Raw genomic sequence first — 12,819 nt, 5'->3', positions numbered from 1 at the left:
TGTTTCAGCTATCACTAAACAAAGAGAAATTTCATTGCTCCCTTTTTAGCCTGAATGAGAGGTGGCTAGCACACCCATCAGCTTCAGTGAGGTCTGTGTCTTCTAAGTTCTCAGCTAGTGCCTTAACCATTGGCCAATCCTTCCTCTCTAGGAATAATACAAGCCCCCCAAAGTACAAGCCACACAGAAAATATCTCTCATTTGTAAGTAGCGCATACATTTCGTTTCACTGACTTTTGCTTCACTGCATCTTGTTACTCTGCTTTGACAGATACCAGGTTTCTCCATAAAATAGTGTCCTTGCATGCACAATTATGCCTACAGGTAATAGGAAACGGGTATTTCAAAAGAGAACCCGAACACATTGCTAGATAATGGTAGCTTCCTAAATGAATGTGTGGTTGCCCTGAGGCTTTAGGTTGTTGCCAGATGCACTTTTTTTTTTTTTGATTGGTCAGAACAGCAGGTGACGCTTCACGGTATATAAGTGCAAGGAAGACACATGAGCACAGGTAAGCAGAACAACCCAGCTGTCTGGAAAGAAGAGAAGCAAATGCTGTTAATCTGCTGCTAGATATGGCTCTTGGAATGCTAATATATATTTTGCTAAGAGGTAGGTTTACTGGGGTTTTTCTTGGTGTCTTACAGACATAAGGTTTTGTATTTATACATTTGTTTAAGAAAAGTTCACTCCTATTTTCTGTAATAAGCAGTGGGGAAGAAAATCCAAAAAGCTCAAAGGAATTCAGAAACAAAATTAGTTTCAATAGTTTCTGACTTCACTGAATTTTTGGATAGAGATGATTTCCTTTCGAATCATTTTAAAGAGAATCTATCTATCAGTAGATATGCCTTATATAGCATGTTCTAGTGAACTGTATTGTACAATATCCAGTAATTACAATGGGATTTATAACAGCATGAATATGTATTCTGAGACTACACAAACAGTAGCTCATTTTCTGTTCCCCACAGTCATAACTAAGTTGTGACAAAAGGAATTCAAAGAGGCAAGAACGTAATAAAAAGAAATCCTCATTATTTAAGTTTAGTCATTCAGCAGTCCATTTAATGGACACATTTGTACAGATGAAATAAGCTTCAATCAAAAGTGTTTTCCTGCTAAAGCCAATATGTGTTTGCATTATACAGCAATGGTAGCGCTGGGTGAAGAGGCAGCTATTACTGTTTCGTCGCTAACCACAGACCTATGGAATAGCTGGGCAAAAAACAACACAGAAGGTATTTCTGCTCTGCTCTGTATTGTCTCAAATAGGATTTTTTTTTCAGTCTACAAATGCTTATCTACTGAGTGTACCTGAATTGATAACTACTCTTAACATGACTGTCATTTAGTCAAATGGTAGCGTTTATTGTAATGCGAACATTTCTCTATTAGTTTCAGAGGGGTAGCCCTGTTAGTCTGTATCAGTGAAAACAAGGAGTCCTTGTGGCACCTTAGAGACTAAAATTTATTTGGGCATAAGCTTTCGTGGGATATAACCCACTTCATCGGATGATGGAGTGGAAAATACAGTAGCAGGTATAAATATACAGCACATGAAAAGATGGGAGTTGCCTTAACAAGTGGAGTTGTTAGTGCTAACGAGGCCAGTTCCCAACAGTTGAGAAGAAGGGGTGAATATCAACAGAGGGAAAATTACTTTTTGTAGTGTAACGAGGCCAATTCAATCAAAGTGGATGTGGCCCATTCCCAGCAGTTGACAGGAAGGTGTGAGTATCAACAGAGGGGAAATTATTTTTTGTAGTGACTGGCAGTGGCTGGGTCACTACAAAAAAATAATTTCCCCTCTGCTGATACTTATCCCAAGATACGCAGGGTTGGTTTTTTTTAAGTATGTAATAACCAGATACTGTAGATTCTGTGCACTTTCTGAAGGTCTCTTCTGCCAGCCTGAACCATTATTCCTTTTCTATGTATCAGCAGCTATTTCTTAAATCCGAATTGTCATGTGCATCAAGTGAGAATGCAGCTGATACCCGAATACTGGACTATTGGACAGCTTCTTTATTTGTTGCACTGCAGTCTTTGATTGCCAAAACCACTGCAACTGATGTTGATGGTGTCCTTTTGTTCTGTTTCTTGTTTCTCTTCAATATACGTCTGCTTAAAGGTAAACTTGAAAGGTTGCCAAGATCTGAGTACAGAGCTTTGTGTTTTTCCTGCAAGCTGCAGTCTTGATGCTACCATAGGTATTAGCAATGTGATGACAGTACACCTCTACCTCGATATAACGCAGTCCTTGGGAGCCAAAAAATCTTACCTCGTTATAGGTGAAACCGTGTTATATCGAACTTGCTTTGATCCACCGGAGTGTGCAGCCCCGCTCCCCACCCACCCCCCCCCGGAGCGCTGCTTTACCGCATTATTTCCAAATTCGTGTTATATTGGGTGGTGTTATATCAAGGTAGCGGTGTACTTGTTGTTAGGGAAGTGAAGAATCTTGAACTCAGGTCTTGGCAGGTAAGGAAAGGAGGAATGGATTTTTAACTATTCTGTTTTTAAGATGTATTTGTTTTTAGTTTTTAAATTGACATATGCATTCAATTAATGCTAGGTCATCTGAAGGCTTTCAAGTAGCTTTTTAGTCAGTCTGTAAACTTTCCTTTCCCCCCATCATCCACAAAGAGTCAAAATACTGATCCTGTTGACTGGTCTCAGTCATAGTCACATGAGAGCCATAGCAGTATGCAAGAAGTAGTACTGAAAGACATTCATCATAATTTTTGGTCTGCTTTTAAGTGCAGTACTTTCCTTTATCAATGTAGATCGGGGTGGGCACACTTTTTGGCCCAAGGGCCACATTTGGGAATAGAGATTGTATGGCGGGCCATGAATGCTCACAAAATTGGGATTCGGGTGTGGGAGGGGTGAGGTCTCTGGTTGGGGGTGCGGGCTCCGGGTGGGGCCAGAAATGAGGAGTTCAGGGTGCGGGAGGGGGTAGGGGATTGGGGGCTGGGGTGGGGCTGGGGCTGAGGAGTTTGGGGTGTAGGGGGGTGCCCCAGGCTGGGACTGAGGGGTTTGGCGAGCGGGAGGGGGATCGGGGCTGTGGCCCAGGGGTGCAGGCTCCAGGCGGCGCTTACCTCAAGCAGCTTCTAGAAGCAGTGGCATGTCCCTTCTGCGGCTCCTACGCAGAGGCGTAACCAGGCAGATATGCACGCTGCCTCATCCGCAGGCACCACCCCTGCAGCTCCCATTGGCCGCAGTTCCCGGCCAATGAGAGCTGTGGGGGCAGCGTTCAGAGCGGAGCCTCCTGGCTGCACGTATGCGTAGGAGCTGGAGGGGGGCCATGCCGCTGCTTCCAGGAGCCGCGTGAAGTGGCCCCCGACCCTGCTCCCCGGCAGGAACACCAGAGTGGGGCAAGCCCCAGACCCCGCTCCCCAACAGGCGCTCAAGGGCCAGATTAAAACGGCTGGCGGGCCGTACTTTGCCCACACCTGATGTAGATGGAGCCCATGATGTGGCCTAGAGTGTTTCTCTGTGACATGGGTGTTCTTCCAGCATTGGATAAAGAAGAAAAAATGGTGCTCTTTGGTGTCACATGGCTGTAGACATTTATGCTGTGATTCATTGACTAGCCTTGCTGTCTGAAATACTGGTGGTACTAGAGAGAGAGAATTTATTGTGGGCCAGATTTTCACAAATGAGAGGTTCACTTGCATGAACAAAGCCACGTGGGCAGCTGTACCTCCTCAATGCGCACTTGCTGTCGTTATGGATATAAAATGGATATTTGCAGTCAGCTTTAACAATTGCTCACAAATACAGGCATGCAATTGCACACTTGGGGTTTGCAGATACAAGTATCAGAGCTGTAGCCGTATTAGCCTGTATCAGCAAAAACAATGAGAAGTACTTGTGGCACCTTGGAGACTAACAAATTTATTTGGGCAAAAGCTTTCGTGGGATATAACCCACTTCATCAGAGTCCTCTGCTTTTAAAAACTGTAACCCTTTAAGAGTTAGAAGTCTGGACTTCAGGGTGGATGGAAATGTTTAAAGACTCTTGTGTGAAACTGGCCACATCCCTTCACTCCATTCTTGCAGCTTCCATTTCTAGACAGGTGGAACAGTCATTAAACACTGAAGTAAGGAAGCTCATAATTAAAGCATGTTAATAACAAACCCTTAGGAAATTAATTAACTCCCAAGTGAATGCCAGGTTGGAAATGGCACTATCCTGTGGGATTGTGGATCCAGGCAAGAGTGAGCTGAGTCCCACACCCATCAGCCAGGAACCTTCCTCCTTCCCTGGTCTGCATGTCGTACGCAGTCATCCTCAACTTCAAAACTTAGGGGCTGGTGGTTCATCTTGAGAGGCAAGGTCAGCGAGAGGAGAGAAGCAACATGGAGAGACAGGAGGCTGGGCTGGCAGCTGACTGGAAGTTGATAGGGAATATGAGAATTTCTTCCTGCCCGAGGGGGACGTCTTCCAGTGTTCATCAGGAAGGAATTGGGGAGATAGGAAGGGTCTTGTTTTACTCAGAGTGGGACAGAACTGGGAGAGAGTTAGATGAACTGGATCACGGATGAAAATCTACATACTCATCGTCATCAGCTGAGTGCCAGGAGCTGAGGGTGAATATACTCTCAAAATGCAGGGAAAAGAACCTGTGCAGGCCATCCAGCCAACTCCTGGTCTGTTTTGCACAGCCTACTCCAAATAGCCCCCTGATGGATCAGCTGTCGTACTGTGGTCAGATAAGTTCTTTGACGCATTTACCTGCATCCCTGGAGATGATTAGTTCTCACCTGCTCAGAAATGGGGCAACATGCATCAAAGTTAATGCAGAAGAAATGACGGATTTCTGTCTGATGCAATTTCTATTAAGTGCATTGCAGTCTGGAGCTAAGGCTGGGCATTTGTAGTTTATACAAATCTACCTCTGGCACTCACAATGGTTTTTGGATATTTTGCATGTGGATGTGCGTGCACACGTGGACTCTGTGTGTGTGTGTGTGTGTGTGTGTGTGTGTGCTGGTACATATGGTAACTATATAGCATATACACTTAGTTTTTCTTTTATAGCAGCTCTGTCATTTTGTGTCAAACTGTAAAATTTGTCAGTTTTGTCATGACCAATCCTTCAGTTATCCATTATTTTGATTTCATGTCAGATCAGGTCAAATTCACCTCTTTGTATGACTCGCATGTGGCAAACATCCGTCTATATGCATGCTTATACTGCGTATTTTCTTCACATGACTTAAAGGGCAAATGGGAACTAATACCCGGTTATTATATGATGCTTTTCGTTGATAGATCACAAACTGCTTTGCAAAGGTCAGTGTCACTATGTGCTCTTTAAACAGCTTATCCAGTGTGTAGGTGGATAATATGATATTTAAGTTAGTAGAATTGTCTCCATATGTGATTAGAAAAAACGTTTTTCTTTTTGTTTCAGATTTTATAATTCATTTGAATGTAATTCCTCTTAAATTGTAGTGTTACAGTATTTAGCACTTTTAATTTTGGGGTCTGGATTTGAGATCTGAGCTTGCAGCCCTTAGTTAGACAAAACTCCCACCGATGTCAGCGAGGGCTTTGTGTGTGTGTGTGTGTGTGTGTGTGTGAAAAATTACTGTAGGACTGGGCCCTTGAATTACAAGATTGTTCTCTCCAAGCTTTGTCTCAAAACATTTTCTAGGCCTGTTTTCATTCCTGTTTTAAATGCATTTAGAATAACAATGAGGTCTGATACAGCTGTTTTGTACTTTCATCCTATGAAAATGGAATGCTGCCACCTTTTGGCAACTTGCTGTGGTACTTCTATAGAAAACCAGGAAGGTGTTTTTTTATGCAGAGTGAAAATATTATAGTTTTATTCTGACAGCGGGAGATTTTGTGCTTTTTTCTATGTAGATTAGCAAATTTTAATGAAATGTTTTTAATTTATTTTAACCATTATACCATGGCTTTACGTGAAATATTTAGCAGAATAATCCTACCTCCCCAGGGTTGACAACAGGGGGTGCTACTACCCCTGAAATGGATCTTTACTGGCTCCTGGCGGAGCGATTACTGTCATGCCAGTGAAAAAGGTCCACAGTCATTATTTTCAATGCACAGCAGTTTATTGAGAAGGAATTACACGAGTGGTAAAGGGTTATAGCAAGCACATAACTCCTATGTTAGACATTAAGAGCTATACATTACATTCCCCTTAACGAGTCTCTCTTTCACAATCATACACAAACAGGCCCTGCACTAGCCTCACGCAGTTCCTGCTTGGCAAACAGAGAAGGTGGTTACCAAGTTTATAGACGGCTTCTTCCTTCCAGATCTGTTCTTTTCAGCCCTCTGGTCTGTCTCGGATTGCCCCGAAACAAGGCCTCGGTTGCCTGGAGACCCCTCTGGTTCACAGTCCTACTCGAGCCCGCGGAGCAGAGTTTTGGCTACTCTGTCCAGCAGCATTGCTTCTTTAAGCGTTAATTAAGGAATCCCAACACTAATTTAATTTGCTTGCTTTTTATACTCTTTTTTTTCCGCAAAGGAGTCACATGTCTTAAATGCACTTCCCTCTGAGTCAGCCGCAAGAGTTGCTACGGAGTGACAGAAAGGGTATGTCTACACTGCAATTAAACACCCGCAGCGGGCCCATGCCAGCTGACTCGGGCTTGTGGGCTGAGCCAGTTCTGGGTGTCTAACTGCAGTGTAGACCTACCCAAAGTGCTCCCACAATCCAGGGTTTGAGTGCATTGTCTGCACAGCCCGGCCATCCTCAGCTGACCTGCAAGACTCTTGCCAAGCCTCTGCTTTGTACAGGGGCGGCTCTAGGAATTTGGCCGCCCCAAGCATGGCGGCATGCCGCAGGGGGCGCGCTGCCGGTCCCGCACTCCGGGGGACCTCTTGCAGACGTGCCTGCGGAGGGTGCGCTGGGAGGGCGGCAGGCGGCTCCAGCGGACCTTCCGCAGTCATGCCTGCGGGAGGTCCGCTGGTCCCACGGCTCCATGGGACCTCCTGCAGGCATGACTGCGGAAGGTCCGCCGGAGCTGCCTGCCGCCCTGCCGGCAAAATGCCGCCCCAAGCGCGCGCTTGGCGCGCTGGGGTCTGGAGCCGGCCCTGGCTTTGTAGTACCATCACTTGAGGCTTGGTCAGCCTCTGTTAACATGGGCATGGTTTATAGTGTGGGACATTTTAGTCTGATTATTAGATACAGGGTCAAATTCTCTGCTAGCAAGAGTCATTGACTTCTGTGGTTACAGCAGCAGAGAATTTGGCTTCACCGCCTAAAAAAGTTCATTTTAAATTAAGGTCGTTCTTCCCACTCCAGCAGCATTTCCTGAAAGGGAGGAATAACCCACCTACTTATTTCAAGAATAAATGTCTGTAGGCTCTTTCATCCCCTAAAATACCAAAGCACTTAACAACCCCGAGGCTTGGTGCTGCTACCAATACACAGGCTGCGTTGTACTCTTTGCCTCTTTTTGACCTGAGCTGCAGTTTGGAGCTCTGAGGATGTTCAGCTGAGAGATGAAATTGGTGATATCAGGTATTTATCTGATGCAATTTTGTTTACAAAGACTGTACAAAGTCCTGTATCTCTGAGTGAGCGCAGAAAACATTACATAGCAGGAAACGACTTCTGAGCTTACAGCTCCAAGCCTCTTTAGCCAACAGACCCAAAAATACTCTCTGTAGCTTTTTCCAGGGTCACAGTCTACTCTAGGGTTGTCACCTTTCTAATTGCTGGTAACAGGACTCCTGAGGCCCTGCCTCCTTCTCTCCCTCTTCCCCCCAAGGCCCCGCCCCAATCCCTCTGTCCTCTCCCTCCCTCCCCCTGTAGCTCCCTGGATCCTCTCCACCTTCCTCCCTCTCCAGCTGGGCCCCCTTGCTCCAGGGCTGGGATGGGAGCTGCTGCAGCCTGACAAGGAGCCTGCCAGCAGGTAGGAGGCAGCCCCAGCTGAGCAGGGGCTGGTGTGGCTTAATGACCTGGCTCCGCCTCCTTCCCTGCGGTAACTGGATTTTTGGTGGCCAGTCAGTACATCTGACTGGGCGCTGCCAGGTCACCATTTCAACCGGACTTTCCGGTCAAAAACTAGGCACCTGGCAATCCTAAATGGCACCCGGACTCCGAAGCCAAAAACCGGGTTGTCCAGGTAAAACCCAGACGGGTGGCAACCCTCCTGTACTCTCTGGCTACTGTTTGGCTGGCTTGCTCTTTGCGTCTGCCTGCCTCTCTGTGTGTGCCTTCTGGTCCACTCTCTGTGTCTCAGCAAAGCTCTCCTCTGCCCTCTCACTCCAAACTCCTGGGCAGGTTCACAACCCCCTTTTGTCTTTGATGCAGGGGTGATGGTGGAGGGGCTTCTGATTAACTGAAGGGTGAGTTCGCATCCAGTCTCAAAGAGGTACATGATTGACGCAATCTCCAGTCCCTCTCACTCAGCATAACGGTATCTTGGATGGCAGTGGGACTACTCCCTTAGGGAGCTGCTGCTCAGCCTGAGTAACGGTGACAGAATCAGGCCCTCTATATGCCAGAATCACTCGACTCATCAGACAAAAGTGGTTTACAATACGTTGGCACACAAGAGCCACCTGGAACTGTTTGGACTAGGATGAGAAGAGGAAGAGCTGAGAGCACGGGGGAATGTAGCAAGGCAGAATGGAATCTCTCCGATTGGAATTTGGTCAGGAAATGGGGGATTAATAATGTCACTCTTGAGAAATGTGTCATGGGATTGTCAGTGACCACAAGTGGTCAGGACAGGACGTTGGGCTTACATCTCTGATGGCACCTCCAACGACGTAGAGTACATGAGTGCCCTGGTGGAGCATTGTTTCAGCGTGTACTCAGAGGGAAGCTTTCCGCTTGACAAAAGACCAATACCAGACTGCAGTGACTTGGAAGTGGTGTTGTTCTTGTCCTGCATGCGTTTTTGCTTTTCTTGCGGTCATGACTGAAAGCCGGTGTTGTGAAATATTCAGGTTAGAACTCACTCGGCTATGTCTAAAACAATTCCCCGAAATAACAGGCATTGATTGGCCGCTCCACCCAATCAATAACTCCTGCAGCCAGGAGACCTGTTCAAACAAATACTTCCTCCAACTGGCAAGCCTTTGACATCTTCCCTTCCTTTGCCCCACCACACTCCCCCATCCCGCGACCCATTACTGTTGGCCTCTGGCTCGTTCTATCTACAAATAGTGATCTAGCCACAATCCTGAAGAATGGTCCTGATTTGTGCCATTTACATAAAACAATTAGCTGCCAGTGTTGGGAACAAACGACGGGCAAGCTGCCTTAAAGCAATGGTGTTTTGTCCTTTTGATTAAAAATTAATCAAATTAGGCCAGATTCAGAAGCAGTGGCTAACAACAATCCTGCTAATCCTCTGTGCTCCTATCCTGCTGGGTTTCAGGCTGGGTTATGCTGACATTAACTTGGAATGAATCCAGCATATTCATTAAACTTCTGCACATTTATTAAGAAGAAATCATTGATTTAACACTGGTGTTTGAAAAACTCCAGGCTAAGGTGTCCAGCGTCTCCATTCTGTTCTAGTTGGCAGTGTCGCTATTGGTCAGCAAATTTTACATCACCTTCAACGTGTGTGCAATGGGGTTTTCTCTTGTAAACGATTGTACTTTTAAAAATGACGTGATTACTGTTTTCAGACCATTTTATTTCTTCAAATGTAACTTTTCCTCCTCCCCTACGTCTTTCCCAATAGACCACACAGAGGAACCTATTGCTCTGAAGTTTATGCAATCCTGTCTTGAAGACTACAACAGTTATTGTATTAATGGCCTCTGTGCGTTTCATAGTGAACTCAAGAAACCCATATGCAGGTAAATACATTGAATGTTTAAATAGACACTCTTGGAGAAGTAGACGAGTTTATATTTGTTTTCCTGTGTATGTTACACTTAACATTTATCCTGACCTGCAATTTGATCTGTATGCGGGCATACGTTTATCATCTGAGTAGTTCCACGGAAGCCAGTGCGACCTATGCACATGCTTCAAATTAGGCTCCATGCAAGTTCAGGTTCTTTATTAACAACACAATGGAGCTGTGACAACATCATACTCTTGGTAATTAAAGCTTACTGGAGAAGCTAAAGCAGAAGATGAAGTGCTTGGAAGCTGCTTTGACACATTCTGCTATCAGAACTGTAGCATCGAGCTGCAATCTGAAGCCAAAGGGTTAAATTTACAGCTGTGCCCCTTGACTGCTGGGCAGGGACCGCAAAGGAGCTAGCAGGGACTCCCTGCTTCTGGGAGTGGTTGTGCGCCAAATCCGGCCCTGACGGACCTCAGGGCTTTCTAGAGCTATTCTTGGCTGCCTGTGGGCCCGATGGTCATTACAGCAGCTCGGTATCACCAGAGCACAGTGTTCTCTCACTACACCCTCTCTTGGGGGGATTCGCAGTGCAGGGGATCCAGCAGCTTTCTGACATACGGGGTTCCGACTGCAAAATAGAATCTGCCCACCCCAGTTTAGTTCCCTTCCACGTTTTAATTGCAAAGTGTTTAAAATGAATCAAAGGTAACAGGTATCTTCCAGTTTCAAGTTAAGATTTTCTGAATACTCTTGTGGATTTTTTTTTTCTTTTTAGGTGCCTGACAGGTTACAACGGCGAAAGATGTGAACACTTGACGTTGAATTCGTATGCGCTTAATTCTTATGAGCACTATATTGCAGTGGGAATTGGCGCTGGAATGTTACTGAGTGGGATCATCGCTCTAATCTATTGCTATGTAAGAAAGAGGTATGGAAAATGGTGTTTTCCGGGGCATGAAAATTATGTGAATTTCTAGACTGTTCAGAATACCTGGAAGCAAGAGCATTATATTAGTCTGAGTGGATAGAGCAGAGGGCTAAGGAATCTGTTCCTGGGTCTGTCACTCACTTATTGCGGGATCTTAGACAAGTCATTGAACTCCTCTGTGCCTCTATTTCAAATTATTCTGAAGCTGCCCACGAGCACTGAGTTCATGGGGACTGCTCACGTGACTTAGGCAAGTAGGATTTGGCTCGGTTTACATCATTACAGTTCTGCCACGTGATTAAATTCACAAATTGGCTATCCATTTTAGGTGCGGGAAGTTGAAATCACCGTATAAAGTCTGAACCGGGGAGACAGCATTGTGAAGATCTGACATCGGATGCTTACTGATTTTCCTGTAAATTACAGGAGGTTCCTAGTTGAAAGAACTACCAGTGCCAACAAAATACTAGCAGGCGCCACTGATAACCGGAGACAGTGGAAATCAAAAAACCGGTGCACAGCTAGCACGCCTGTAGAACTGTCTGGCTTCACTCATTTTGATAAAAGCCTTCGTTGCTTTAATAAAGGTTGTTGGGGGACTTATCTGAGCAGACTGACATGGCTGAGGATCCTTCCCCGTTGTCCGACTACGGCTCATTTGGTTTTGGGTGGAGATCTGACTTCTTTTAGCTGCTTTTGGTAACTTCAAGCCTTGATTGTTCAACAGGGAAAGGCATTCTGTATGGAGGAAGACAACGATGTGTGTCTCAACACTCTGAGGCAAAGAATGGAGTTCACGCGCTGCCAAAGGCAAGTAGTCCGTCTAGCCCACTTCTGGTTTCCCAATGGCCTATAGTGTGGGCCTGGGCTGACATGAATACGGCGGATCTCTCAAGTGGGTTAAATGCAATTTATGCTTCTATTGCCACAGTGGACAAAGGCGGCCAAGGCTTTGCACTGGGAAATGGATGACTGAAAAAAGATATCGTTAAAACGAAGAAGAATAAAGATCAGATGATTTTGGAAAAATAATATTGAGAATGAGAGCAGCCCTTGAGATCTTAGAGGACAAAGGGCTAATGATGTTTTGAGAAGACTATGAAAGTGTTCATCTGGACAACCTTGATCTTCCAGTACATCAAATAGCAGCTCCCCACACTCCCAGACTTGTCAGTCAGGCATCTTCTTGCCCAGTGATGTGCACTGCTGGACAAGAGGAACAAGACTCTACTTGCTATTTTGTTATAAGGACTCGTTAATACAGTTCTACCCAGCTGGCTTCACGCTCATGGAACTTGTAGTATATCACCATTTAAACAAGAATGAAATGGGTAAAGGAAATATGCCCAGCTCCAACCTGCCAGATTAATATTATGTGCTTTCTTTTTCATCTTCTCACCCACAAGATGTCTTCAGATGGGGAGATTTGTTCTTGAGATAGGGAAATAAAATAGATTCAGAGGACAGTGGCTCCTGAAAGACTTTGCAGCTTCTAACTGTGAGTTTTGGAATACTGGTGCTGATCATTTTCAACATTGCTCAGAAGGGTTTTTGTTGTTTTGTTTTTGTTTCAGGTGCTGCACATTGTGGATCCAGATTTCAGCTGCATTTAGACACCCATGGGGAAACAGTGCCTAACTGTGTAAGGGCTAATTTGGGGACCTCATTTGTCTTTTGAAAATCGGGCTCCCTTGTTATGTGTATTCACTTTTTCCAAGTGATGCGTGTCGTGTTTTTTTTATATAATGTCATTAGTAAGAAGTGAAATGCTCACAACAAAATATGTAAATTAGGTCAACATGCACATTTCCCCTTTTAAACTGGACCCTAAGTCCTCTAGCATGACATGCCCTGCTTGATTAGAAGTGCCAATGTACAATGAATACAAGAGCAAGGATGTATGGGCAAGGAGCTGACCTTAGGTGCATTACCATCCATTTCCTCTAGGTTTTGAAGTGAGCATTCCTTAAGGTACGTTGGTTTGGTTTTCCTTTTTCTCAAGGTCAACCTCATTAAACTCTCTAGCTGTCTAGTTAATCATAAAAGATTAGGGTTGGAAGAGACCTCAGGAGGTTCTAAT

The 12,819-nt window shown here is 45.2% G+C and overlaps 1 protein-coding gene across 3 annotated transcripts; it reads left to right on the top strand.

Annotated features, from left to right (window-relative positions):
- Nucleotides 1-469: 469 nt before the first annotated feature.
- On the top strand, nucleotides 470-12,354 carry EPGN (epithelial mitogen). Of its 3 annotated transcripts, XM_045019346.1 has the most exons (6): nucleotides 470-613; nucleotides 1,153-1,242; nucleotides 9,698-9,815; nucleotides 10,587-10,739; nucleotides 11,467-11,549; nucleotides 11,671-12,354. In XM_045019346.1, the coding sequence occupies exons 1-5, from the start codon at nucleotides 577-579 to the stop codon at nucleotides 11,516-11,518; spliced, it is 450 nt and encodes a 149-aa protein (XP_044875281.1). In that variant the 5' UTR covers nucleotides 470-576; the 3' UTR covers nucleotides 11,519-11,549; nucleotides 11,671-12,354. The 3 variants fall into 3 exon arrangements, with proteins under 3 accessions (XP_044875281.1, XP_044875280.1, XP_044875283.1); XM_045019345.1 differs by having other exon boundaries at nucleotides 11,467-12,354; XM_045019348.1 differs by having other exon boundaries at nucleotides 11,068-12,354.
- Nucleotides 12,355-12,819: the final 465 nt, after the last annotated feature.

Source organism: Mauremys mutica, chromosome 5 (genome assembly GCF_020497125.1).
Source record: "Mauremys mutica isolate MM-2020 ecotype Southern chromosome 5, ASM2049712v1, whole genome shotgun sequence".
NCBI classification, from domain to species: domain Eukaryota; kingdom Metazoa; phylum Chordata; order Testudines; family Geoemydidae; genus Mauremys; species Mauremys mutica.
Note: the sequence above shows the minus strand (reverse complement) of the source record. Positions and strands in the feature narration are given on the sequence as shown.

Bases quoted from the DNA above. Each gene is read 5' to 3' on its own strand.
- EPGN (XM_045019346.1), top strand. From the start codon at position 577: ATGGCTCTTGGAATGCTAATATATATTTTGCTAAGAG. The intron at 614-1,152 runs GTAGGTTTACTG...TGCATTATACAG, and splicing joins AATATATATTTTGCTAAGAG to CAATGGTAGCGCTGGGTGAA. The intron at 10,740-11,466 runs GTATGGAAAATG...ATTGTTCAACAG, and splicing joins TATTGCTATGTAAGAAAGAG to GGAAAGGCATTCTGTATGGA.